We start from the raw sequence: 26,560 nt of genomic DNA on the forward strand, positions 1-26,560 counted from the left end.
CAGAGAGACGTATAAAACAATACTTAAAATAAAAATAAAAAATTACATCATTTTATGTTTTTCTAGGTTCAAAATGTTGCAAGAAAATGTTTGTTCCATCTACAAAGTATTCATATTTTCAGCTCAGAGCAGCGCGAATCCTTGTACTATTTACTTATTACCTGTTAATTTACTTATTTTTGTATTCATTGTTTTTTCAGTTTTTATTTGACGACTGCATTGAACTTATTTTAAATTTGTAATTGCAGTATGAGTATTTTGTTTTTATCTGCTGAAGTGTTACATGACTAAAGTTTATCATTATTATTGTGAAATTTGCTGTAATGCTCCTTTACTTTGAGTGACAGCCTCTTCTGTCGAGGGTTTAGTCTCTACCTCCATCTAGTGGCCACCTGATGAACTTCACAGTGAATAAAACCTCAGCTACCTCCAGTTATTGTCGACACACAGAAAAAGGTAAGTTCAGTTGGCATCTATTGGTTCTCTTTATTATTCTTTAATCAATAACAGTATTATAAATAACAGACATGTTGTTAGAAATCCCAGTGTAGGACATGGAAAGCAAGTTCACAAGAAAGAAAAGTTCATACGACATCACACAGAACAGAGATCTCAACAGAAAACACAGGAATCGACATCTGGAATTGCTTTTCATAAGAATGTAAATCAGAAGTTTAATAAAAGCTGAATGCAATTTGCATTAAAGTGTCGCAGCCACACCGACTCTTCCTCAAACATCCACCATTTCTCTTTTTTCTAATAGTGTAGCCACATTTCACAGCTCGGTTGCAACATTATTAAATGAACACAACTATGTTCAGGAATGATCGACCCGAGTTTAACTCAAACATGATTCACAAAATGACAACCTGACTGATAAACACGACTACACTACATCCTGTTCACTGAACCGTCCTTTTTAAAAGAAGTTTCTTCCATCTGATTTATTCCACTGTGCTTCACAACGTGCTCAACACCTACAGTACATGGAGCGAATGATAAAACTCATCCCTCCTTTTAAATAAAGAGCTGAATGTCTGCTACAGGACAAAGTCACACAGAGGCCCGGGGGAGTCGAGTTGTCAATAAAGGCCTAAAAATACACAGCGGACAGTGATTCAGGGTCCTTCGTTGTGACTTTAAAGTAGTTTTACCATAAAAGAAATGATCTTCAGAGAACAGCAGCAGGACTCAAGCTCCTGGAAGTTATAGATCTGGCTACAGAGGTAACAAAAACAAGCGCTCTGATTGATTGTATTACATCCAATGCTGTGAGACGCGTCTTCGGTACATTAAAATACATCGTAATGAGGCACGAATCGAGCTGCCACGTCCGGAACAGGAGGACCGATGGCTGCCGTCAGACATCATAAATGTAAATGTGAAATTATGCAGGACAATCAAGGCCAAAATATGCTGACAATACTTTTACCGTGGCTAATGGAGTGCTGGTTTTATACTACGGAGAGGATGCTCTGATGATGTCCCAAGGACGTGAAGCAGCAAAATGCACAGAAATACAGTTTTGAAGCAAGTTCCAGCATTTTCTTTGTGAATGTCATCGTAAATTGTCTTGTTTTCTAATGCACGTTTGTACGAGAGTTAATGAGGTTTACATTGACAGCAGTGGCAACCAAGCCTGCATGTAAAGGCTTTTATTTACAGTAATGTAGGAAAAGATTAAAACAAAGGATTTATTTTTATTTTTTTTATCCCTTCAAGCAACTCAACACTGTTCACAGATGCATGCCAGCAACTGGAATTAATACCTAGAATAAAAAATAACACTTAAAAAAAGTCTGAACTCCACATATAAAAAGTTAAACATTGAAACAATGCATCAGAAGTGTATAAAATGACACTTGAAGCTGATTTGTTTGAAATGCTTTCAAGCAAAAGAAGGCAGATTGACCGTTTCCCAACAAAATGAGGTCAAGTGTTTGAGTCCTTCTCAGTGCAGTCACCATGACACTCTTCGTCTCCGTCCTTTTAGAGTCTTGTGCTTCTTTTTCAAGTCATCCCAAGATCCCAGTGACATGATCTGAAGAAGATTGTTTCATTTCTCATAATTTCCCATTTTTCCAGTGGTTCCTTTTCCTCCACAGGTCGCCTTAACCATCACTGAGGATCAGTGAGTAAAAAAAGTGCTGAAAAGAGAGCGCTCAGAGAAGCACGAAACTACAAAACAAGGTAATCCAAGTTTGGCTCATGAGGACAGTTTGGAGTAGCTCGGAGGTGAAAACTTGCGCTTCAGGTATTTGATTATGTAGAGAGGAAGACAGCTGACCAGCGTGATGGCGGACACCTTCCACAGGAAAGGCCAAGTCGTGATGAACGACAAGTCTGGGAGAGCAAACAGAAGGAAAGCAGCTCAGTTACACACGTCTTTGTACAGGAGAATTCAATCAATTAACGAACCACGAGACAAAAGCAACATGCTCGTCTAGATGTGTCACAAAACCATGAAATGAAAACATGACAGCGAAATGACTCAAGATAATAAAGGCCTGCAGGGCACATGATGTAAAGAAATCAAACTCAGATGAAACAGACAAAACGACGACACAGTAAAACATCACTGGAACACAGAAATAGTAAGTAATGCAGAGAGATGGACGAGGGAATGAGGAGATGAATTTACAGGCTGCACACCTACCAAGGAAAGCTCCAAAGGACACCCTGCCTATGCCTGTTGCCAACATACAGAAGCAAAAGAAATGCAGCAGAAACAGAGTGAGTGCAGTACAAAGTTTAGCAGTGAGGAGAGAAACAGGAAGAGACAGGCAGAGACAAAGAAAGAAAGAAGGGGGAAGCAATAAAAGCACAAAGGCACAGAGCTGACGGCTGAACTACTGCACAACACTTGAGTGCCTGGTAGTGTTTCATCAAAGACTGACTGCTTTCAAGCTCTCGGCCCGTTCGATACCGGACTGGACAAACAAAACAAAGTTATTCTTCGACTGTACTCAAAGCTCACTGGCATTTCAAGTAAGCAAACTTGAGAGAAAGTCGGAGCTACGTGCTGCAAGAAGTAGAGCTGAAGCGATCGAATCAATTAATCATTTCAGTACTTTTTTAAGCAAAAATGCAATTTCTTGCTCAAATGAGAGGATTTTCTGCTTATCTCAACTGAATTTATTTTGGGTTTTGGTTGGTTGGTTGGACAAAACAAGCTACTACTTTGAGTACTTTTCTCCGTTTTATGACATTGACTTGGAGCAGAAAAATGCTTTGACCTTTGATTTCATGAGCCAAGAGCGTAGGAGAGGGTTGAGTAGACCAAAAGTTGTAAACACACTCCTGCACACTGTCACCGTTTGTAACATGCATTTTTTTGCTGCTTTTCTGTTCTAGACCTTCAGGCAAACTCTAGGTCTCGTACCCAAATGCCACAAATAAATGCATATTTGCACGTTAGACAGTGTGTGGGACTAACAACATTAATTTACAAAATCATCAGCGGATTAACATAACATGACACAACTTTCATAAAGGCCTTCTTGAACCAAGAAAACAAAACACACAGTTTCTGAGTGCAACACCACTGTCGTAAACACAAATCTCAGGGCTGTAAAAGTCTGTCAGACGTCATGTAGGTGCTGACTACAAACAAAACTCATCACGTCAGAACAATGTTGTGTTTAAAACTTGTGTCTTGTAGTAAACACGTATGCAACGCTGCGATCCTGCCCTCTCACTGAAGTTACACAGTGCAGAAACAAGTGACAGAGATAAAAAAGGAAATACACGAGAACTAGAAACTTCCGGGAAAAGAAATGAATACCTACCGAAGTACTCGTTGAGGAAGGCGAGCGAGGCCAGGTAGCAGCCCAGGCTGAAGAACTCGGCCACCACCATGAGCCAGTGCCAGGTACGGATCGTCAGCGCCACCATCAGCAGTTCGGTCAGGATGAGCGCTGTGAAGGAGATGGCGACCACGTGCACGAACTCCGACTCAAACAGCACCAGTGCGCCGTACATGAGGATGCCACCTGGTGGCGCCAAAAGAAACAAATCGACCAGGTGTCGTTACCAGACCAGGTTAGGTTGTGTCTGTGTTTTCATGCGGGACCATTTCATAACATTTTTCTTTATACAGCTGACTGAGACAATTAAGAATGAATCTGTCTGGAGATAAGGACTGTCTATAACATATTAATGAGGGTATGATGCACAATGTGCTCCAGTGTGTCTCACTCTGTTAAAATCTTAAAGTGTCCAGACACTCGCTCATCTTCGGGCGCCTCCTGTATCTTGATAGCCTTTCATTTTATTATAACACGACACAAATTGAGCTTAATAGCCTCCAACCGATCACATAATTGCTTTTTCATACAGTCTTCGTACAGTGCATTCCAGCGAGTCAAACTCTGTAATAAATTAAGCGAGATTGGCGCCTAATATTTTCCTCCGCTGTCGTCCTCTCATATCGTCTTCACGTTTCTTTTTTTTTCCACAGACCTGGTATTGGCCTTTAATTAAAAACCTCGAGCTGTCAGGAAGTCACGCTCGAGCAGGAACATAGATCTTTCTCACACGCTGCATGGCTTAGCGATTACAGAAATATCGATTTACTGGACAGACAAAAGCCTGCATGTAAAAGCGGATGGCGGCTGGAAACCTAAGATACTGAGAAACAGACGGTCTGAGAGTTTGAAGGGGCCCGGGGACCCTGGTATTAGACAGAGCAGAAATGATGAAATGGTGGTTGAAGAGTTGCTCTGACAGTCTCCAAAACCAGCCTGCTCATTCATTACAGATATAGTCATGTTTGAGCTGCTGTTTAAAAACTTACAGGTTATTTTAATGAAGCTAATTCATCCGGCAGATACAGTGACTGATGGTCAAATTTAACTTGTACTAACAATCTGTTCACCTTACCTTGATACACACTGATCAAAACCCAAATGAGGAAAGTCTTGAAAGATAATGAACGCCCCTGAAAGAGAGAAACATAATCCATGAGCGTAACACACCTGGTGACCTGCTGAAAGTTGTCAACGGGGGAAAATGTGGATGAAGGGACAGACACATTTTAGGGAGTGGCGCAGTACCTTGGTGAGGTCTTTATAAAGCTCTGGGTAAAGAAGAGCCATCTCCGGCTTCACATCTTGGTCCAGAACCAGTGAGAAGACAGGAAACATGGTGTAGATGGTGGCATACCTGCACAGAACAAAGTGGCGTACAGAATAATTAAGCATGGGGAATAGACTGGGTGCAAAATTCACATTAAAATAAACAATAATTCCTCATTATTTTCACAAAATTATACCTAAGAATGTTCATGGACATTTAGAAAAAGGTACCTACCCAACCATGAGGAAACCCTGGTACAAGGGCACAGAGGCAAAGTAAAATACGGAGGAGAACACAGCCTGAGGACAGAAAACAAAAGCCATAAAGTAAGTTAGGAGATTTATTGTCCACAACGTTGATAATTGTCTTCAGCTTCACCACAGAGCACATATTAAAAAAGAGTGTTAATTGAAAACAGACACTATAAGAACAAAACATTTATATGACTGAAACAAAGATGCAGTCATTAAGAAGATTCTGAAAAAGATCCTGGAAAGTTTTCTTAAATTATGAAGTGACTATTTTACTTTCAAAACACACTTAGTTTTTTTATTTAGGACTGTACCTGCATGGTGGAGATGATCATGCCTCTGTGCATGACGAACTGTCCCAACGCTGCGGAGCGCTTGTAGCTGTTCCTGCCGTGAACCATGAGCAGGCGACCGATGTGCTTAAACTGAGTGATGGAGAAGTCTGCGGCCAGAGACGCCTGCTTCCCTTCCTGTTTACACACAAGGAGAAAGATATTAAAGAATATTAAAAACATAAAATAAAATGGTACGAACCTCAAAACTGACGAAAAAGGCAGATACAGCAGCTGTGTAGTTTGTAACTTGAGTTTCAAAGGAAGCATGGGTGCTGTTTGTACTTTGTTTCCGATTGAGAAAATACGCAGGAATCGAATATAATCTGTAATATGGTATAAGATTAGTTAGAAAAGTTATTTATTAGCGTTTACCCTGATAACAAGTCAGGTAAAGCAATATTTTAGTGGTTTTGGGGAATGAATGGGTGCATCAACAAGTCTGTAACAAAATCTTCTAGCTATCAATATGTTGTTTAAACACTTCAAAGCAAATAAAATACAACAAATCTTCTTTGTAGTGTTCATGTTGTTTCCTCGTATGACTTTAAAGCTCCTGAACACTCTGAAGCGGAAACAACGACTCCCAACTCTGGAAAACGGACCCACCAAGGGGCGCGAAAAAAGATCCACAAATTACTAAACTAGGATACCACTTGAGCTCTGTGGGAGGTCTTTACCTTTCCTTCAATCCCGATACCACAGTCTGCAGCCTGGATCATACTGACATCGTTTCCTCCATCACCTGACACAAAACGGAAGAACACACATTTTAAGAAAAGCTTCACACTGTTTCACAAAGAAGCACTGAGGTTATAAAAGCAGCAGACTTTGCCAGGTGCTTATCTTAGTGAACTTTGACTGCCATCTTGTGGATATAAGAAGTAACACAGCAGTATGTAGACAGTTTTCAGGCACCAATTCACCTTTTTCAGTCTGGATTTCTTACTTAATAAATCTGTCTACTAGATTGTTTTACACATTGTCTAACATCTCGCTCTCTAAAGGACTGAGCTGAATCTACAAAGACACCCCCTCCCTTCACATAATTTCCCAGGCTGTCTCTGGACTGGAGCCAACAACCTCCCAAGCCGGCATTTCTGCTGCTACATCATCCGTCAGCACTCACCTATGGCGCAGGTTCTGTTGGCGGTGTGCTGCTGGAGGAGCGTGACGATCTGGGCCTTCTGAGTCGGGGAGCAGCGACAGCAGACCACCGCTGGACACTGACACGCCAGCTCTACGAACTCGTGCTCGTAATACCGCAAACACACCTGCAGCACAACAAAGATAGAGACACAAAACAGTTTACTGGATACGAATGTTTAGCAAAACTTTTTAAGACCATTTCAAGATATATTTCAGCTAAATTTAAGACAGAATAATCAAAACGTAAGTAGAAGATATGTGGTCCCATGTAGAGGTAGGTTTTATGCAGGAATATTAGAGATATTAGCAACTTGCAATTTAATGTCTTTTAAGGTCTCATATCTATTTAATTCAAGACATGTTTGAGACTTTTTAAGGACATCCTGTTCCAGATTTATTTATATATTTGACTTGTGGACAATATAAGTGAAAACACTGATCTGTTTCTCTTCCAACCACATGCAAAACTCCTGCTTAGCTGTTACAAACAAGTTCTGATTGTTCTGCCTCATAAAAAAAATGACCAATATCTTTTGGTGATTAGTCTTCCTCTCCGAATCCTCAAGGCCTTGGTTTAACTCCAACGCATTAGTTTTGGCTGAGAACTTTTTTATTCTCTCATTGCCTGTTTGGCTGCATCCTCAGCATCATCTGCTGTGCAAGGAAATGTCACTGTGAGCTGCACTGTGTTGAAGTACCTCTAAGGAGTCTCCAGAGATGACCAGAGCACAGTCATGTTTCCTTCTGAAGGCGTTGAGCTCCAGATGGGCCTCTCCTCTGTTTGAGACCTGCTCGAGAGCCACACGATACAATTAGCCGTGAGCTTATTCATGCTTTGTGTTATCTCATGTAAATCAGGCGCACATGATTACATCAAAGCACCGTGTAGAGGGAAAGGACAGCGTACCGGTCTGAAGACGTGGATGTCTTGGCTTCTGGAGACCAAATGGGAGCTTTTGGCGATGCATGTAGCCGTCTCAAGCTTGTCCCCTGTCAGCATCCAGATCTGAGCAGAAAACAGGATCAATATGTGAGTGGACTGAAGATGTGGTGCGAAGGTCTGTGGGCTTTCTATGTGATTCTCTTTAGCAGCTTTAACTGTGAAGAAGCGCTTCATTTCCCTGCTAACCTTGATGCCAGCGTTCCTGAGCAGCTCCAGCGTGGGCCTGACGTCTGCTTGTAGTTGGTCTTCTACCCCGGTCAGACACAGAAGCTCCATCTCCCTCTCTAAGCTCTCCACCACTGCTGCAACCTTCAGGCCTCTATCGTGGATGCTGAGCTTTGCCTGGTTGTAGCGGTTCTGCATAGAAAGAGAAAGAGAGGAGTGTATGGGGGATAAATGAGGAGGAAATGGTTGATTTAAACAGGCTGTTAAAGAGCAGGCAATGGAGGACTGAACTTGCAAAGTGGAAATAAAAATTGGGATTTAAGAACAGGCATTCAGTAATACTGCCATTAAAAGCTTCATTTGAGCTCAGTGTGCTCTTCTTTTGAAGCAAAACAAAACAAAAAATGGCGGCCAAACTGCACTGTACAACAGTATTCATCTATACCTCAAAGTCCTGATACTGCTCCTCAGACAGACACTTCTTGGCCACCACCAGCGTCCTCAAGCCTTCTCTGGCCATGTTCCCACACTGAGAGAAAGGAGGAGAAGATGTCAGTAAACAGAGATAAACACACACAGTCGTTCATGTATTTCTTCATTAGGGTTTTAATGCTCAACATTACATCATTTCAAAGGAGAATTTGAAGATCTGGGTTATTTAAAATTAATGTTCATGTTTAATTATGTCTTTTCCATGAGATGAATATAAATCACATACAGCACAGATCATGTGTTCTGTTATAACAGCTGCTGTATAAGTACACCATGTACAGTGCTGTCAATAGCTGCATATTGCTACCAACACCAAAGAAATCAATGGTGAATAACATGGCCTCTGGTGCAATCCAGAGGACACAGTAAAACAAAGGGATGGATGGCGGTTTATTTTTGATATGAAACACCAATGGGGCGAATCCGTCCTGTTGATTGGTTATTGACAAGCAGAGTAGCCGTAGCGCTGGCTGATTTGACAGCGGGATATTACAGCCAACAGGACATCATTAGCACCATTGTTCAAGAATATGACATACTGTAATTACTTCAACTTTATGTAGGTCACTAATTAAATCAAACGCTGCCCCCAGTGCTGCATGACTCAATAATGCCAATATAATTATGAACATACGCACACAAGACCTTCGACCACCAAGCTGGTGTAGACATGGACCGCTGATCTCTACATGAATGTCCTGATTAAGAGAGGGCACTGGCTCACGAATGATCACCATGTGTGACAATACATATGTTGTGTATCTGTTGTTTTATCTATATGATAACAGCTTAGCAACTAATGTTCTCATCCACAGGGGCTCAATTTAAATGAGCGGTGACAGGTTTATGGTCTTGATTTACATTTTAGGATGAGACACGGCTGCTGCTGGACAAACTGGCTGCTGAGTCCAGTTTTTTGCTTTCTGAGGTGTTTCTGGACATTTTTTTTAATAAACAGCTGCCTCAGCTCAGCTGCTGAGACTGGGAACGGGGGGTTATATTTTGCGATAAAGTCAAGATCTCTGAGATTAAGGTTGGAAAGGAACTGAAGACCACATGGCTCTCTGCAATTATAGTCGTAAATTGTTGAATTCTCTGAGATTAAAGTCACAAATTTACTTTTTCAAGAGACATTACTTCACATTGCAAGGTTGGTATGAACACTCCCGAGTCGGGATAGACTCGGCTAGAGCCTTACCTCTTCTTCCAACCAGTCGTTATACTGGACGATGCTCGCCATGGCAACATCAGCACCCTTCATGTAGAAAGTGATGTCTCCTGTTGACTCCTCCTAAACCAGATTACAAAGTACAGTTAGTACATTTCCTGAGTACAACTGCAGCATTCGGCATGCAGCGTGTCAACTTCAACAGCCAAGTTATAAAACTCAAATCTTAAAGAGATGCAAGTCCTCTACATTCATTCATTTAGTAGACTGACACAGAAACCCTACAGGGGCATGACTAAATAACCAAAATAGCACACAGGAAACAGCATCCACACATCATATTGTTATATACGAGCTCCACACCCTGACGATGATGCCCATCCTTTTGCTCTCGGAGGTGAAGGGGAAGATCTGCAGGATGTGGAAGGAGAGGATCTGCCCAGAAGGAGTCTTCAGCTGCAGGGAGTTCAGGTCTCTGTTGACCAGGGTCAGGCCGACGCTCTGTGTCCATCGCACCAGCTCCACCTGAGGAGGTCATATGAAAGAATAAATGTTGTTCTTTCATTGCTTACAGACGACTAGAAGACCACAAACTTCCACATTTTGACTACTATAAAACATAGCAGGGTGATGACGGTTGCCACACACAATTTTGGAAATATGTGTGAGTGTGACTTGAGTATATCAATCTCATGCCACTTTCTACTTCTACTCCACTACTTTTCAGAGTTAATTATTGTACTTTTTAATGTTTATCTGACAGCTTTAGTTACAAGTAACTTTACAAATTAAGATTTCTGTGTCTAAAACATATGAAGAGTTTATAAAATATGATGCTTTGTTATAAATTACACTTGGCAACTAACTACTTGGGAATCTTTAAGTCATTTTCATGATTCCAGCTTTACAAATATGAGGATTTGTTGTTGTCACTTTTAATTATTTCAACAATTTTAATGCACTTTTAAAAAAGTTGATGTTTGGACTGTTGGTTGGACAAAACCAGCATCCATTCTGGGTAATTTTAATGGCATTTCCAAATATATTCAGTATTTTACAAATCAAACAATCAATCATATAATGGCAACAATAATCATCAGATTATTACTTATTATTACTACCAAAAAAGTTTTAAATGAGCTCAACCTCAAACAACTGCAGCAGTACAACTCTGTGTTCACATCAAGGCATGAGTAATAGTAATCAAATGATATCATATATAATATTCACAGGAAGACATTTTCATGCAATGGTACGTTTACTTTTTAATATTTGCATTATTTGTCTGGTTAAACTTACATATTTTTACTTATGTAACATTTTTCATGGCAGGCCAACTTGTAAGAACATTTTAACAGCGTGGTATAAATATCATTACTTATGTAAAGTATTTCCTCCACCACTGTATAAAACAGTTTAACAAGGAAATAAGGAAAATCCATGACAAATGTGGACCATAAGCTGATCGGATCTGATTTCATGTGCAGTTGAAATACGAGGCATGAGAGAATTACGATATCTCCAGACTGAGCCGCTGAGCTCTTCTCATTCAGCTCCAGATAAGTGTTTTTCTGTTTCTCTTTCCTCTTTTTCTCCTCAGCAGGAACTGTGGCCCCCGAGTGAGCGTTCAGCTGCACACGACTCAATTCTCAATGGGTTCATTTTCAATTTGCTCACTCAAAGGTTGTTATTATACTCTGACCTACAAATTGGAACTTCCTGTTAATACCCCATCATTTCTCCCGCTCCCCCTTTGAGCTCCGTAAAAAGGGCTGCCTATATTTACTTAACACACATCTGTGTGTCATTATCCTGGTGTGTGTGTGTATGTAGCTGCACACACAAACGGACACATGCACTATGTCGTGTTGGATCCTAAATCAGCTCCGACTTTATCAGCTCTACAGAAACTATTTAAAGCTTCGTCAACTCCGATACAAACTGCATGTGGATCATGTGTTACGATGGTAATAGGAAATAATTCTTCATGACAGGGGCAGACTGGCTTAAACAACCAGATTAATCATTACAACTGTGTTCACAGTGTTCTTGTGATCATGTAAATCACAATGGCAGCTCTGCCTTTAAAATGAACAGCAGCTCAAGCATGTCACGACGGCCCTGAACAGTTAAATACTTTTTCACCTTGCTTGCTTGCTTTCATGATTTTTCTGCCGGCTTTGTGCTATAAGGTTATTCTTAGCTGGCAATTAGGTGATAATGGATGTAAGGCGATGCTGTGGAGCAACACAAAAGTAATGTATCTAGTAGTGTAACTAGTTAATTTCTCCAGGGAGTAAGAATGTAAAGTAATGCATTATTGCTTGTTACTTTATAAAAAAAATGTGCCATACATTACTTTGTTTGAGTAACTACCCAAACACTGATCATCACATTATTTGATATTAGTTATCTGGGAAGCGAGGTCAGATCTGAGTGAGATATGTTTCATGTCTGTTACTGTATTTGATAATATCTTGAAACATTCCTGATCTTAATGATTGATAAGCTCTTATTTTTTTTAAATATTGCACCCAACCATTATAACTTCAGATATAAATGATTAAAACATGGCACCATTTTGTAAAATTCATCTGCTGATACCTGGCTGCTCGCCTGGCAGCCACTTATAAAAGTTACTGCACGGCCTGAAGAAATCATACTTTATTTGCATATTTAAGATACTCTCTTCCTTCCTCATGGTGCTTATTCCTCGTACACTCACCGAGTCGGCCTGTTACATCCAATTGGAAATGATAAAGCACCTACTTTCCTGGAAATGGCAGTCATTAAAGGGTACAATCAAATGCTCTGCTCCGATATTACAAGGGTCAAAGGTTACAGGAAGACTCTGTTCACAGCACGGCTGACCAGCAGGTCAGATGACCCCTGTTCTGACCTCAGCGGCCGGCCCACTTCATCTCCTTAATGACGGCTCATTACATTAGAGAGGCTGAGCAGAGAGCCAGGGCCAAACAAACTATCACTAACAGAGGTGCAGTGGTGGCCAAGATCTGACGCTGCAGTCAATGAGAGTGAGGTGACAAGGAGCGAGAGAGAGAGGCAGAGAGTGAGGGAAATAAAAGGACAGAGAGAGAACAAAGAATGTAGTTGGAGGGGAAGGGAGAGCTCGACCAACAATCACAGACCTCCACCTCTCATCGTCTCTGAGAGAAAATTAAATATTGATCAATCCAAGCAGTGTGAGACAATGGAGAGAGGGGAGATAGAGCAGAGTGAGCAGGGATATATATAAATATATACATCAACTGAGAGGAGAGAACGGACAGGCAAAATGGAAAAGTGAGAATTTATCTTTCGCCACCTTTTTATCTTCATTTTGATTGTTAGACTTGGCTGCGGGTTCGACACACGTATGCAAGTCTCACAAAGGCTTTACGAAGCCTCACTTGTCATGGGTGATAAACATGCCAACAGCCTTGAACTTAGTGTGCGCGTGAAAAGATTAACTTCCCCTCAATATACATTAAACACATGTCTATAAACAAATACTGATGGTAAAATCTTTCCCTGTCCTACCAGCATTCAATTCAAATCAGCATTCTTCTTGGATTGAATTCAGTAGTATGATTAGAAGTCATAAATAATAGACTAAGCAGCATCCTCAGTCATAAAAGCTGCAACTCTTGTGTAACGTGGAGAATCAGCCAGAGGAAAGGAAGCTTTAGCGATGCCTTTGGGGATCGTTTTTGTGCTGCATTCTTCCTTCAGCTGGAGCAGTAAATCCTCAGGCAGCAAATACAGACGATTAACTAGCTTAACCTCTACGAGGAGTTCGTGACCTCTGACTTTGTGATCGTGAAATGACTATCCTGACAAACCAGCGCTGTTTATGATCACCAATAAAACATTAAGATAGAGAGGCAACTGTAGAGAGGCGCTCACGGGGTTTGTTCCTGATCATCTCCAGTGTTTATTAATACCAGAAGTGTATAAAATTGTATCTGAATTCAATCCGGATATGAAACACTTAAAATGACAAGTGCAAATGGGGCCTCAGAGAGCAAAACCATTTGTTACTGTTTAACAACACATGACCTGCATATGGATTCGGTATTTTTAGGATTTGTCTCTCTGACATAAAAGATTAGAGATTTTTACCTTCGAAGCTTCAGTTGAGGCTTTTGAATGAATATGATCCAAACAGATTTGTTTTTGGTTCGATAAAGATGTAACTTATGGTGCTGTTAGACTGGTACTAGACCGCCTCGTTAAAGGTAGGGTAAACGTTTCTAGAGAAAGATAGTTAAAAGTCTAATTTCCAGGTTGTCAAATACCGACGTGGGTTGTACAGAGCCACCGGCCCAAAGTGTCGGTATCAACAATCAGCTGTCCTTCTTCAGAATTGCTGACACTACCTTTGTGTATGACAAACTGAAGAGCAAACAATTTTCAGGCCAAGGTGAAAATGTTGTTTTTGAAAGGCAAAATGCCAACAATTATGGATTAAAGCACAATTTATCATTAGCTTAAAACATGTTGTTAATTTTGGATATGACAACATCTATCTTTTATCTATAAATTTGGACTTTTGCACTTTATAATGCTCTGGAGGTGTTGGAAATGTTTGGATGACACTAATTGGAAACAATCATGCGCAGCCACAACAGAAATCTAATTCCACAAAAAGTATTATACTTACAATATCAGCCCAACTACAAGATGTTTCAAAAATGGCTAGAAAAGAAATACTATATCGAAAAACCAACATCACTACTTTCTTAAATCAGTTCGTTTTTGGTTTGAGTTCTACTTAAGGTGAAAGTGCCGACACCTCATCCTGTATCTCAAATTTACCTCATCAGGGCTGGAGGCCTGGTAGGTGCGGTTGTCATCGCTGTAGTCCTGGTCAGCTTCAGCAGACTCCGTCTCTCCGTTGACGTGCGACTCATAGACGGGCGTGACGTTGTGGCACAAGGCGATGGCCTTCACCGCCTCGTGGATGCGACTGCTGACACTCTTGCGGACTTTGGGGCCTGACGTCTGAGTCTTCCGCGATGGAGTGGCGCCACTGGTGCTACCATTGGAGGGCTGAGAGGTCACCTGAGGTCACAATAAATAATGTGAAATTGAAAATAATTCATATTTGGAGTCAAGGTGCAAAATTATCTATTTGTCCACTGGCCAAATGGCTAATTGATGCTTAATTTTACCTGCTCCTCAATAGATTATCATTGTTTTTGGCTGATGAGTGTAGCAAATGCAGCCACTTGCATATTTAACCAGCATCTGGGCAGTTTTTGGTGCTAATTTTGAGCCCTGTTTGGGCCAAATTATGATGTTTGTGACTAGAACTTACAAGACCTAAATTACATTTTATCGAGACTAATGGCTCATTTTCATGGTTCAATCCCTCCAGAAGATATCTAGAAAAACAACTGCAATGCTGCCTGATGATTAAATATAAATACCAATCATTATACATATCGCTTGATTAACTGCATATGAAATATATTACATAATCGTTTCAGACTGAGAAATTGTTTTCTAAACGTTACAACATTGCACATATTTCCTCACTATAGGATCCCTGCATGTGGTAGACGTCTTGATCTAATCCTACACTCACAGCCAATTCACTCCGACACCCCCCTTTCAAGCTAAATGACACAGCGAGGAGAAGTGGTGTATCACCGTCTTTATCGTGTCATATCTGGTTTGAGGGTCTTTTATGTGTTCCGCTGTTTTGACACCAACCATCAGTTTAACTGGGTGGTGACTCGCGAGCAGGCAGACAGCCCACTGTGCCAGCTGCGTTTGACAGAGGGCGATACGCTCTACTGAAGCATTTGATTTTGGCTTATTATTAACCTTCAATCCTGCCAGCAGCGAAGGAGGGGTGACGGGGGAGTACAGTAAGGACGCATGATGACAACCTTCATCAAAAGTGACTGAAGGATCAATGGACAGATCACTTAGTTTTGTTGTCAGACATGTTAAATGTCTGACAACATGTAGAAGATGTTACTGAATGCGCTGCATCTTTTTGTTTTGGACTGTTAAATAAACAAAACCCAGCAATCAAATGGGCTCCGGGACCTTATGATGGGTAGGTATCACTATTTTTTCAAATTCTACAAAAATAAATTGATTTGTCGAGCTAATAATGGAAACAACACTTGTTAGCTGCTCCTAATCTTGATGAAATAATGTTTAAACTAATGAAGCTTAAAACGATAATAGTGTCTTGTAATCATGTCACTGTGACAGTAAAGAAACAGTAACATCAGCTGGACAGAGGCGCTGCTGCTCTCCCCTGCTCCAGCTCTAAAAAGACGAGTCATTTTTCATTAGCTGAGATTACACATAAGGGTGTGTGTGTGTGTGTGTGTGTGTGTGTGTGTGTCAATGTGTGTGTGTGTGTGTGTGTGTGTGTGTGTGTGTGTGTGTGTGTGTGTGTCAATGTGTGTGTGTGTGTGGCAGATGGTTTCAGTGTTGACCAGCTGTTTGGAGCTGGCTGAGAACGAACAATATCATTCAGTCAAGACTGCAGCCAGATCTGAGCCACCCAGTGAGGAAAACACTTGCTTACAGTATGAGGAGGGGCTCAGGGACACGATGATGAATGAACAATATGTGATTCTTCCGGTAAAACGTATCCTTAGATAAATATCAAGATAATTTAACTGATCTAGAGGGAGAGGCAGGGATACGCAGTAAAAACATGAAGTGAAATATGGGAAATATATTTGTATTTTAATGTATCCACGCCCCTATTGGAAGTACATTCTAACATTGTAATTGTTTTTCTTTGTTTTGGTTGTTTCTGATTGTTAGATACTGAAACATTTAGAGTTTATATAATTTAATGGGAAAATAATTACTTTGTCTTGTGAAAGGGTATAAAGAGACAAAGATGAGTCACTCCAGAATTAGCATTGAAAATCCACGGTGAAATATTCACATGTTTATTCATCATGTGGATTTGTGATGTGTTTATGTTCAGGATCTTAACTGAAAAATCCAACGTCATCAAATCAATGTCAATAAGATAAGATATAAGATAATAAGATCATTAGATCAGAGGCTAAATGGGTTTCATATGCAAGTTATCTTCAGTCATATTCCTCCACTTGCTTCCTCACTCTTTGATGTATTACTTGATGTTTCCCCTCAAAGTCGTAGCAACAGGAGACCAAATCAAACGCACCACTACCCTGACCAAAATTGTGGATTTCTCGTGGATTAAAAGGAAGATTGTTCGAATTATTTGGGATAGCGTAAGTATTTAACTTAATATATAACGACGTTCTAGACTTTTAAAACATTTTTACTGTGGAAATGTAAGATTATATCTTTAAAAATGTCTAATCAAGGAAATAATCAGCTGATGTATTGATAATAAATATGAATGAATAAAAAAACTGCCCCCATTGGACAGTGATAAATCTTACCTGTGCATATGACTGGATTATGTGGCTCTGTATCTCATCCATAGTGTCAGTGCCATAGGATACTGTTCCCAGGTGCAGCCGCTTGAAGACCATCTCGTTCTGTGTCAGAGTTCCTGCAGTTCAGAAGATAAGTTCAGACAAATCAACAAATCATAAAGAAATTCCATCACCTATACATTGCTCCTCGATTTCTGTTTTTCACATGGGTTATCATCAGAGCCAAACTTTTAAGACCCATCATCGTTATGAAATCCTAACCCTGACAAACACAACATAAAACAAGCTAGGAATCCCTTAGACTTCTTTTTTATGTCTATAATTTTTATGTAGTTTGACTAAGAGACATATGAATTGGTCATTTTGCAGTTGGAAAATCAACTAATCAGTGTTCTCTAACGGACAAACTATGTGATAATGACACTGTTTCCTGATTAATTCTTCTTAGTTATCGTCAGACACAATATATCTGTAATAAGTTATTATCTGCCAATACATCACTCGCTTTAGTCAACACAAAATGTGTGTTTATAGTCACGTTTTCTCACTGGCTAGTCAAAAGAAATCAAAAGTAAAACAATATCTTTAAATCTTGTGTTCTGTAACCACAAAGCTTTAAAAACATCCGTAATACGATAGCAGTGTTTTCTATAGAGTGAAAGCTGTTTTAAACAGTCAGAGACAAAAATAGATCAGCGGTCACACAGCCACTCCTTCATAGCAAAAATTAAAAATATTCAAATATATTCAGCATCTCTGAACGCACACAGACACACACAAAGTGACTGCATTTGTACCCAGAGGACTGCCTATAATGCATCATGGGACCTGCAGGGTCATTGACCTAATCTCATTACCAATATGGACTGCGTGTCCTCTCTCAACCAACAGACAAGACACAACATTGCATACAAAAAGACTGAGTGAATGTTCAGACACTAAAGGAAAAGAAAAAAACACTTTGAAAACGAGGGCAATGGCCTTGTTTAATGGATGTCAGTTGCCAGAATGAGTGCTGATAGAGCATAAAGCTGATTAGAGGGCATCTAACTTCTAAAAACATTAGGGCCACAGGGTTAACCAATTCTATTGGATTGATTGTTTGTTCCCCTTTCCATGTGCTTTAACTATCAACCTGGATAAATAGGCTCTACAGCTAATCTATTCCTACCTAGATCAGCAGCGAAAGACAAAGGGGCATGTTAGGACCACCGCAGGAGTTTATCACTGACACAGTGACTAGCATTAGTAAAGAGGAGCCATTTGTTATTAGAGAATCACACCATGATTGTGAAATGAGAGGAACGGAGGACGCCTGAATATCGCCTGGACATTCAGAACATTTGTTGAAACTTTTATCTTTTAATTCACAATGTTGAAAATCTTCGATCAGATAAGATTTAAGGATTGAATCTGTGCTACACTTGTTGAAATGGACAGGGTCTGATGGAGCATGAAACTGGGAAATGACTGCACAGCTTTTGAAGAAGAATAAAAATGTTGCTTAAACTTCAAGAGATAAGTGGGGTCTTTTGATGTGGGGTTGAATGAGGCACTTATTCCTAGTCAGTGTATTACCTGCAGTAGATGACCGTCAGCTCTCCCCGTGTGGAGAAGCAGCATGTAGCACCAACAGACAGCCGCTAAAAGTCGCTGTGTGTGTGCGCTTTTCTGCACACACGTACCTCATACAACCCCACATCAAAAGACCCGAACTATCCCTTTAAATACCAAACATCTACTGCAAACATATTCATTTAGTGTGATTGGACACCCACCAGTCTTGTCTGTCAGCAGATAGACTAGTCTGCCCAGTTCTTCTGGTATGGTGCTCGTTCTCACAACAGTGCCTGGGATGTTTTCGTCTTTCATGATCATCCAGCCATATGCTGACTTCCCCATGTCCAGGTTTACACGCAAACTACACAGGAGAAAAAAACAGGCTGTGATCTACAATTCCTGATATGAATATAAACAATAAACTATTAAAAAAACACAAAAAAACACTTTATTACCATCACGATTTAAAAAATAATTTTGAATACATGAGTGCAGGAAAAAAACAATGCACCCTTACAGTAGGATGTCAGACTAAATTCCCTTTGTTTTAACAGCTTGGGAGATTTTTTTTAATTAAGAGTATTTCTGTGCTAGGCAACAGACATAACTAATGAACAGGCCAATTAGCCTACTAATATAATGATCAAAAGGCCAGGATTCAGCCCACAGGCCACCAGTTGAGATGCAGATGGGGAGCCTGGGTTTCAAAGCAGAGATGGAAGATTTTATGATTTAGATTGAGACAAAATGTTTTGCATGGAAAAGAAAACATAAAACAAAAACACACACAATAAACAATAACAGCAATTCAAAGTATGAAGAGAATTAACAAAGTACCTGATGGGGATAATGTAGGAGAAAAGCACGACAAATCGGAAAAGGTTGCGGAACCAAGGACCCACAAACCCCTGCACTGCTACCATGACGATGGACAGGACCACCTGGGCCAGGAACAGGGCCTTGGTGAGGCGGTTCAGCTCGAGGTCCAGAAGGCCAACCTATAGAGACAAGAGGTCAGAGGTCAGAATCTGACTATTGGTACTTTCACAAAATATTAACACAATTAGATTTTTGCTCAATAATCATCAGTAATGAGATAATGATTAAGTGGGTAAAAGACAAGTATCAGAACAAGTTCAGAAGTTCAGAAAATGACATCACTTTACTTTAATGCAGCCTTAAAACCAGGAAAAGACAACAATTATGTCATATCACAATATGATGATTCAAAATCTAAGAAGATATATATTCTCATATTGCCAAGCCCTTCTTTACATTCCACACTCTAAAGCTTGTGTTTGCTTTCACATGAATCACACAATTCGTAAATGTTTGATATTAGGTCCAAACTGGAGATGTAAACACTTCCTTCTCTGAAAACCTTTCCTCGAGAAGACTCTTTGTAACTTCCCCATCTGCTCCCAAAGCCTGACAATATGCTACACAGGGAGGAAACACAAAGCCAATGAAAGACATTCTTGGCTGCCGGCTTTTATCATGCAAACCCTGTGTACAACATAAATAAGTTTATTGGTGGCCCTATTTTGTGGCAACCTACGAGCTGCACTATTGCCTGGTTCCTTGAATGCGACAGAAGGTCAAAAGGCCTCAAAAATAAATAAAGTTCCCATATTGAGATGGCTCTCTGGAAAAAAAAAAAAAAAGACAAAAAAGAGGGTCAGAGTTGTCTTTTATTTTTCGAGTGTATCTCCCAGCCAATGGAGCATGTGGGAAAAAGATGTCAAATAAAGAAGTGCCCTTCCCCTTTCTGGCAGCGCTCACAGCGAAGCCCTGTACACAGAGGGCTTTCTTCTGACGCACCACGCTTACAAAAACAGCAGAACATAACATCTCTCCTCCCTCAAATAAAAGGAACTGCTCTGAAAAGGAGGGGAGGGGGCAAGCACATATAAAAAGCAAGCAAAATTCCTCCAGTGCCTAAACCCCCACCAAGCCCCATTCCCCTGAGGACTGGGAGAGCTGGGAGACCAGTGTGACTGATTTATCAGTCGCTGTTAAACTCCCAGTAGCAGAGTGCGGAGAAGGGAAGGGAGCGGGTGGGTATCTCCCCACCCCGCTGCCTCACTACATGGTTCATGGTTGAGCTATTGAGAAAAATAGGGGGTTTGGGTGGATTAAAATGAAGAAAAATTAAGACAGAGAGCACAGTGCATGCCTGAAAAGCGAAAGGATCCCCTTCTGCTTGAACAATGGCTGGTCTAAATTTTCCAAGCCTTGCCGGGGATCAGATGAAGTCATTATTCATTCAGTCAAGGGGGGAAAAAAGGACTCAATTACCTCAACCTAAAGATGCTATCAATGAATAAAAAAGTGCATATTTTACTCCATTCATCTCCATGCCATTAAAAGTGAAAGGAATGATTCGATCTGCCTGTGTGGCTTGTAGTTTAGCATGTGTGTGAAATCTGATGAAGAATCGCGGCCCCGGGACATGAATATTCATCGAGTTAAAACCAAAGAATATCAGGACTTTAGTCCATAAGAAGTGGATTGTTCAGCGTTTGTGACAGCGGCGAATCAAGGAAGTCGAGAAAATACACTGAAATTGATTCTTGAGATTTCAGTAAACAACTTTACCAGTTTTTTCGGAGTAACACAGTTTGAGAGACACGTGAAGAGAGCACAGTATTGGGACTTGGATATGTACCTCGAACAAATCTTTATTGAAGAGCAGCCTCTTGTCAAATGACATTGTTCTGTCTCTTTACTCAGACAGAGGTCTGTCTAACAATACCGAGACAAAGAGTGAATCTATGTCTGACGTCCTGTCAGATTGATCAAGTGCAGGCTTTGTCCTGGCCCGTGTCACAACAGATTATATGAGGCCAAAACGTTCTTGCGACTTCAGCCACACTGTATCGACTTTCTCCCCCAATCTCCAGTCTCCATATTGGCACTTCTGACATCATCTCCTTGAAATATTGAATTCCTCTCAACTGTCGAGCTTACACAAAACAGTGGCCCCCGCCGTTCGACCGGCCACATCAGCGTTCTTAATAAAAGACACTGGTGTCAAAACTGTGCTGCAGTAGGAGGGGGCCGTGTTGAGCCACAGAGAGCTTTAGTGGCGCGGACAGCTGTAGGTGATAACTTTGTGTGTAAAAGTCACTGCATGACCAAAACACCGCCTCACAGATCCCTCTGATGCCCGTCTCTATCAGTTGACCCGTGTCTATCTAGCTCAGCCATCTTCCAGGTAAAATCTTATATTTAGAATCAAATTTTCATTAATCTCCTCAATCTGGGGACAAAAACGCTCGATGGGGATTCTGTGGGATTAACTTTCAGCTGAAAATGTCATTTAAATCCTCGCTTGGTTAATTTCCCTTTTGGTTAATTAGCAACCGGTGCTGACCTTTAGCATTGACAGGTCCAACTTTATCTAGAAAGTCAAGGTTAAAAAACCACCTCGCCGTAGTGATTGATTAGTGATTAGAGGCAGGGGAACAAAGATGGCAGGAGGGGAAGTTGGAACAGATGTTACTTTGTGTGTGTGAGGTGTTTCACCCGACAGCTTTTACAAAACATTTATGTTTACGCTACGGATGAGCAATAAATATGATATATATCGTGATATGAGACTATATCGTCTTATATTTTGGATATTGTTATATCATGATATGACATAAGTGTTGTCTTTACTGGTTTTAAAAGCTGCATTACAGTAAAGTGATTAAATTTTCTGAACTTACCAGACTGTTCTACTTCATTATACCCACATTACTGATGATTACCTAAAAATCTCATTGTGTTAATATCTTGTGAAAGGGACCAATAGTCATCATTACTATTATTGTCCCAATATTGATATCAAGGTATTTATTCGAAAAATATTGTAATATTAGATTTTGTCGCCCAGTCCTACCATTTATGAGGTGCTTTGTAGGAGATTTCAAAATATAGATATATATTGTGTATCGCAATATAGCTTAATAATATCACAATATTCTGAGGTCATATTGCTCAGCCCTAGTTTTTTAGTTCACCTGACTGCTTTGGGAAATGCTTAAATAAAGATCTTAATTTCTCAGATCTGTATGCAAAACCAAGACATCTTCATAAATTATTTTTTTATTTTTTTCAAAATCAGTGCAAATCTGCAAGAAAAGACAAGAAATATACTCAAAAGTGCATTTCAGTGTTCTCAACAATCTGACTTATTCATTATTATCGGTTTATTTGATAGGTAGAGATATAATATACATGGACAAACTGCAAGAAAGCTGTTTGAAGTGAGTATCATAGTGTTTATAGCAGATGCTTATTTGCAACATACGTCTCTAGAAGGGCTTTAATGAAAATAAGAAATAAAAAAGGACAGTAAACTGGGTAAAGCAAGAATTAAAGAGACATGGAATGATTTGTCAATCAACAGAAAATGAATTGCAGCTGTTTTGGTGAACGATTAATTGTCCTTTTCAAGCAAAAATTACAAACATGACCTTTTGCCAGCTTCTAAACTGACAATTTGCTGCGTTTCGTCTGTCTCATGTGACAGTAATATCTTTGTTTTGTTTTTTTTTTAACACCAAACTATAAATCGACATGGCAAGAAAGGCTTCTTGTCGTTTTTAATGTAAATTATTAATAAAACTGTCAATGGTATCCTGCTGTGCGCTGAAACATTGATATTTTTTTTTGGCCACTATGTCAGGAAATGATTTAGGAGTTTCATTGATTAAAAATAATCATAGTATATCATGAAATACACTCCCCCAAGCATATAACTTGTTCTGAAAAAAATAGTAAAAGCATCTTCACATTTAAAGCGTGTGCGACCCAAAAACTCTGTAACATAATCAGACAACTTTCCATCATTCCTTCAGAAACACAAAGACTAAGAAGTATTCACCTTGTTCTTGGCATAGGACGTGTTCAGTACGCTTCTGGTCTCTTTGCCTGTGTAGATCACCACCCCTATCACCGTGCCTGCCAAGGAGAGAGACAAGGAAAGTAATGCTGCTCATTAACTGCACCCCTCCTCCACCATCTCACACACACACAAGCATACATGCACACACTCATCTTGGTCAAGTAAGATGAACTGCATGAGTGGAAACACAATAAGGCTGAGCTGAGGCAGTTTTGTCTCATTGCCACTCAAGCCAACAGACAGGAGTTTAATACGCTTAGACTCTCAGGGCCTTCAGCCACCCTATGGAAGCTCATAAAACCTGATCAATACGCTGCCATCTTTATTTGCCAATTCATTACCGTGGCCTTATTACAAAGGATTAATGAGTCATTAATATTAAATGAGCTTAATGGAAGGGGGAAGGCAATAATAAACCTAAATACAGCCCCTGAAATCCCTGAACTATAAAAAATGGCAAGAGAGTTAAAAATGGGCAGAAAACAAAGCGAGGAAAGTGAAGTGAAGATAAAAAAAGAAGGAGAAAAGAGACCAGTGGTTACAGGACCTCAGGAGAAAGGTGATGAATTGCTATCGTTGACTTCTAATGTCAGAAATATTGAGCAATGTGACAAATGGTGTGCGGCTCAGCATGCAGAGGGGCTTCAATTTGAATATGCGAACAACTAATTCTCCGGTCACAGCTGGACTGGGGCCTATAAGGGAGTGAATACACGGTGATCCGGGCCAGTTCAAGTGCCCAGAATGCCACTGTAGAGCCAATGAAGTGTCTGTCAAGGGGAGGCTTGTGGGGGACAATGACATTCCCAAGTAGAGATGATGTAAGGGGTCTAAGTCAGGCTTTTTGTGCGAGTGTGTGTGTTTGTTCTTCTGGTCAAGGTCAGGCCAGAGGGGAGAGCAACACCGCAAATCAATGGTGTGGCCATCGCTGGGAGCGTCACAAACACTCTCAACTGACACAATCGTTTCTGTGGGGAATCGCTCAGTCGGAGCGAGGGAGGATTACCTCAACTGTGGGTATTCTCAGAGTTCTTCAGATCACATCAAACGCCTTCAAGGTTTAATGCAATGAATCCTTTGTGTATCACAGCTTGAGTACAAGACCAAGCAGAATTACCTATATTATAAAGTACTGATGTTGTCAGAAAATATCAATACATATCAGTTCTGAATATTTGAAACGTTAAAACACTTTTTTTTGCAGAATCGATACACCAGTACCAGCTGTACTTGACACATACACCGCTGCAAAGCCCACATAACCCCACCATCATTGGAAGTAAATTAAATTGCTGTTTATGTTATTTGAAAAAAAGCATGGACTTAATTTCAAAATATTCCAGAAGTTTTAAGCAAAATTCAAAAATCTCATTAAAAATGAATCAGTGCGTTTCTCCATCAACTGCACGAATCCAGATTCCCTCTGTGATGATGGGTTGAGGGGGGTGACATTCAAAAAGGGCCCCTGCCTGGACCTGAACCAGGTCGTTAAGGTTACATGCAGAATAACATGAAGACTCTTTTATTTAAATAAAAATTGCACAGAAAAACAGGTGGATGGAAGCCCCTTTTGATGCAGAGGTACAGTATTTTACTGTAGTCTAAGTCTTAAGAATTTTTAAAATACTTCCTGACAAACGCGGAAGGGAAATTCACTAGACAGCAAAAGACACATGGAGCTCATTGATAAACACAGTCTGTGGTTCTGCAGGGTTTCGGGGAACCATCACACTGTAGCTGCCAGGAAAATCTTTTATCTCATTTCAAGATAAAAATGGACATGAAATGGAAGTTGTCATTCACTTACCAGATGCAACGACTGTGCTGGCCCAAAGAGTGTTTTCAATACTCAGACTCTCATGGATCTGTGGATCTGTGTCTTCCTACAGGAGAAAAGATTGCTTTACCACTTGTGTTTCTTTGTTCATTGTGTAAGCATCGATGGCAGTTTAATACACAGTAAAGCAGGGAAGCCACGTCTTTATATTGAGGGCTTGTTACCACTGTGTGTCCATGAAACACTCCAACACTATCACCGATACATTACAGGCAATGTAGTTCAAAAACGCTTGAGAAATTAACCACAGAACAAAACATAATTGCACATGGGCAGCACTTCAGCAAGACACCCAATTATAATCAACACATAAATGCTACATGCTTGTGAAATGATCCACTTCTATCAGTGCTCGTCAGTATGTAAGCATTTTGGTTTTGAAGTGACAGTGTTCTTCCAGATTTGAACACTTAAATGTCTTTTCTCTGAAACCCTGTGGGGCAGAGAAGTTTCTCACATTAGCTACTGAGCTGCGGAGGAGAAAGACTCACCTTAACGATGTGAATTTATTTTGTGTAATTAACCAACTTTTAATTAGCATTGTTCCGTGTGATCCTGGAGCAGATAGGAAAAACTAAATCAAGACCATAAAAGCCTAAATTTTAGAGAGAAAAGACTTTTGACTCAAAAATTCTAAGAAAACCGAAGCTGAAACAGATTTCAGCCTCTGTTTTTAGATTGAATTTAATTCTGAGGGCTCACACATTAATTACTATAAAACGAGGATGGTGAAATGTTTACTACCATAAAGTTGCTCTGTGCTTTGGCTATGCCAATACCTTGGGTCCCATTTGCAGTCACGATCAATTTAATTAATCTATCATCATCCACGATCTAAATTGCAATATTCATTCTTAATTTTATATCAATTTCTGGAATAATCCCTGTATTTGCACCATTAAGCTCCAGATCCATTGAGCCTCCAGCTATATCTCACACTGAATTGTTTACAATATGTCTCCCAAGGAAAAACATTGTGAAGTAATTAGTCCAATAAGTAAAGTAATCTCGTTGGCTTCATCACTTTGACACGTAGCGCAGACCTGCTAGTCAATGAGGTTATGTGAAGTTTGAAAACAGAAGTAAGAGGACATTAAATACCCCAATCTCTGTGATTCATCTGAAAAGCAGACTGTGGACACCTTCGAGATCAATCACGATCTTAAGTTATCAGATTGACCACCCCTAATTTTCAGCTGTTTATACGTATAAACTGCAGTTGTGGTTTTGTAAATGTAACCCAAAACAGTTAAATCGCACAGTGACAGGATTTCTTTCACC

General features: G+C 40.2%; 1 protein-coding gene across 3 annotated transcripts in view; it reads right to left on the bottom strand.

Moving 5' to 3' along the window:
- Positions 1-461: 461 nt before the first annotated feature.
- Positions 462-26,560, bottom strand: part of atp9b (ATPase phospholipid transporting 9B) — a 43,152-nt gene continuing 17,053 nt past the window's right edge. For 2 of the 3 annotated variants that reach the window (XM_084378869.1, XM_084378871.1), the window contains 21 exons: positions 25,250-25,325; positions 23,422-23,498; positions 19,386-19,546; positions 18,767-18,909; positions 16,992-17,104; positions 14,395-14,640; positions 9,940-10,101; positions 9,607-9,699; positions 8,362-8,445; positions 7,938-8,108; positions 7,716-7,814; positions 7,507-7,596; positions 6,789-6,933; positions 6,340-6,404; positions 5,642-5,797; positions 5,311-5,375; positions 5,055-5,163; positions 4,882-4,939; positions 3,789-3,992; positions 2,657-2,689; positions 462-2,343 (listed from right to left, as the gene is read on the bottom strand). In XM_084378869.1, coding sequence (XP_084234995.1) covers positions 2,207-2,343; positions 2,657-2,689; positions 3,789-3,992; positions 4,882-4,939; positions 5,055-5,163; positions 5,311-5,375; positions 5,642-5,797; positions 6,340-6,404; positions 6,789-6,933; positions 7,507-7,596; positions 7,716-7,814; positions 7,938-8,108; positions 8,362-8,445; positions 9,607-9,699; positions 9,940-10,101; positions 14,395-14,640; positions 16,992-17,104; positions 18,767-18,909; positions 19,386-19,546; positions 23,422-23,498; positions 25,250-25,325 — 2,487 coding nt within the window. In that variant the 3' untranslated portion in view covers positions 462-2,206. The remainder of the gene's footprint in view (positions 2,344-2,656; positions 2,690-3,788; positions 3,993-4,881; positions 4,940-5,054; positions 5,164-5,310; positions 5,376-5,641; positions 5,798-6,339; positions 6,405-6,788; positions 6,934-7,506; positions 7,597-7,715; positions 7,815-7,937; positions 8,109-8,361; positions 8,446-9,606; positions 9,700-9,939; positions 10,102-14,394; positions 14,641-16,991; positions 17,105-18,766; positions 18,910-19,385; positions 19,547-23,421; positions 23,499-25,249; positions 25,326-26,560) is intronic. The other variant, XM_084378870.1, reaches the window with a different exon arrangement.

The sequence above is a fragment of the Pagrus pagrus genome, assembly GCF_965226575.1.
Source record: "Pagrus pagrus genome assembly, chromosome: 17".
Taxonomy (NCBI): domain Eukaryota; kingdom Metazoa; phylum Chordata; class Actinopteri; order Spariformes; family Sparidae; genus Pagrus; species Pagrus pagrus.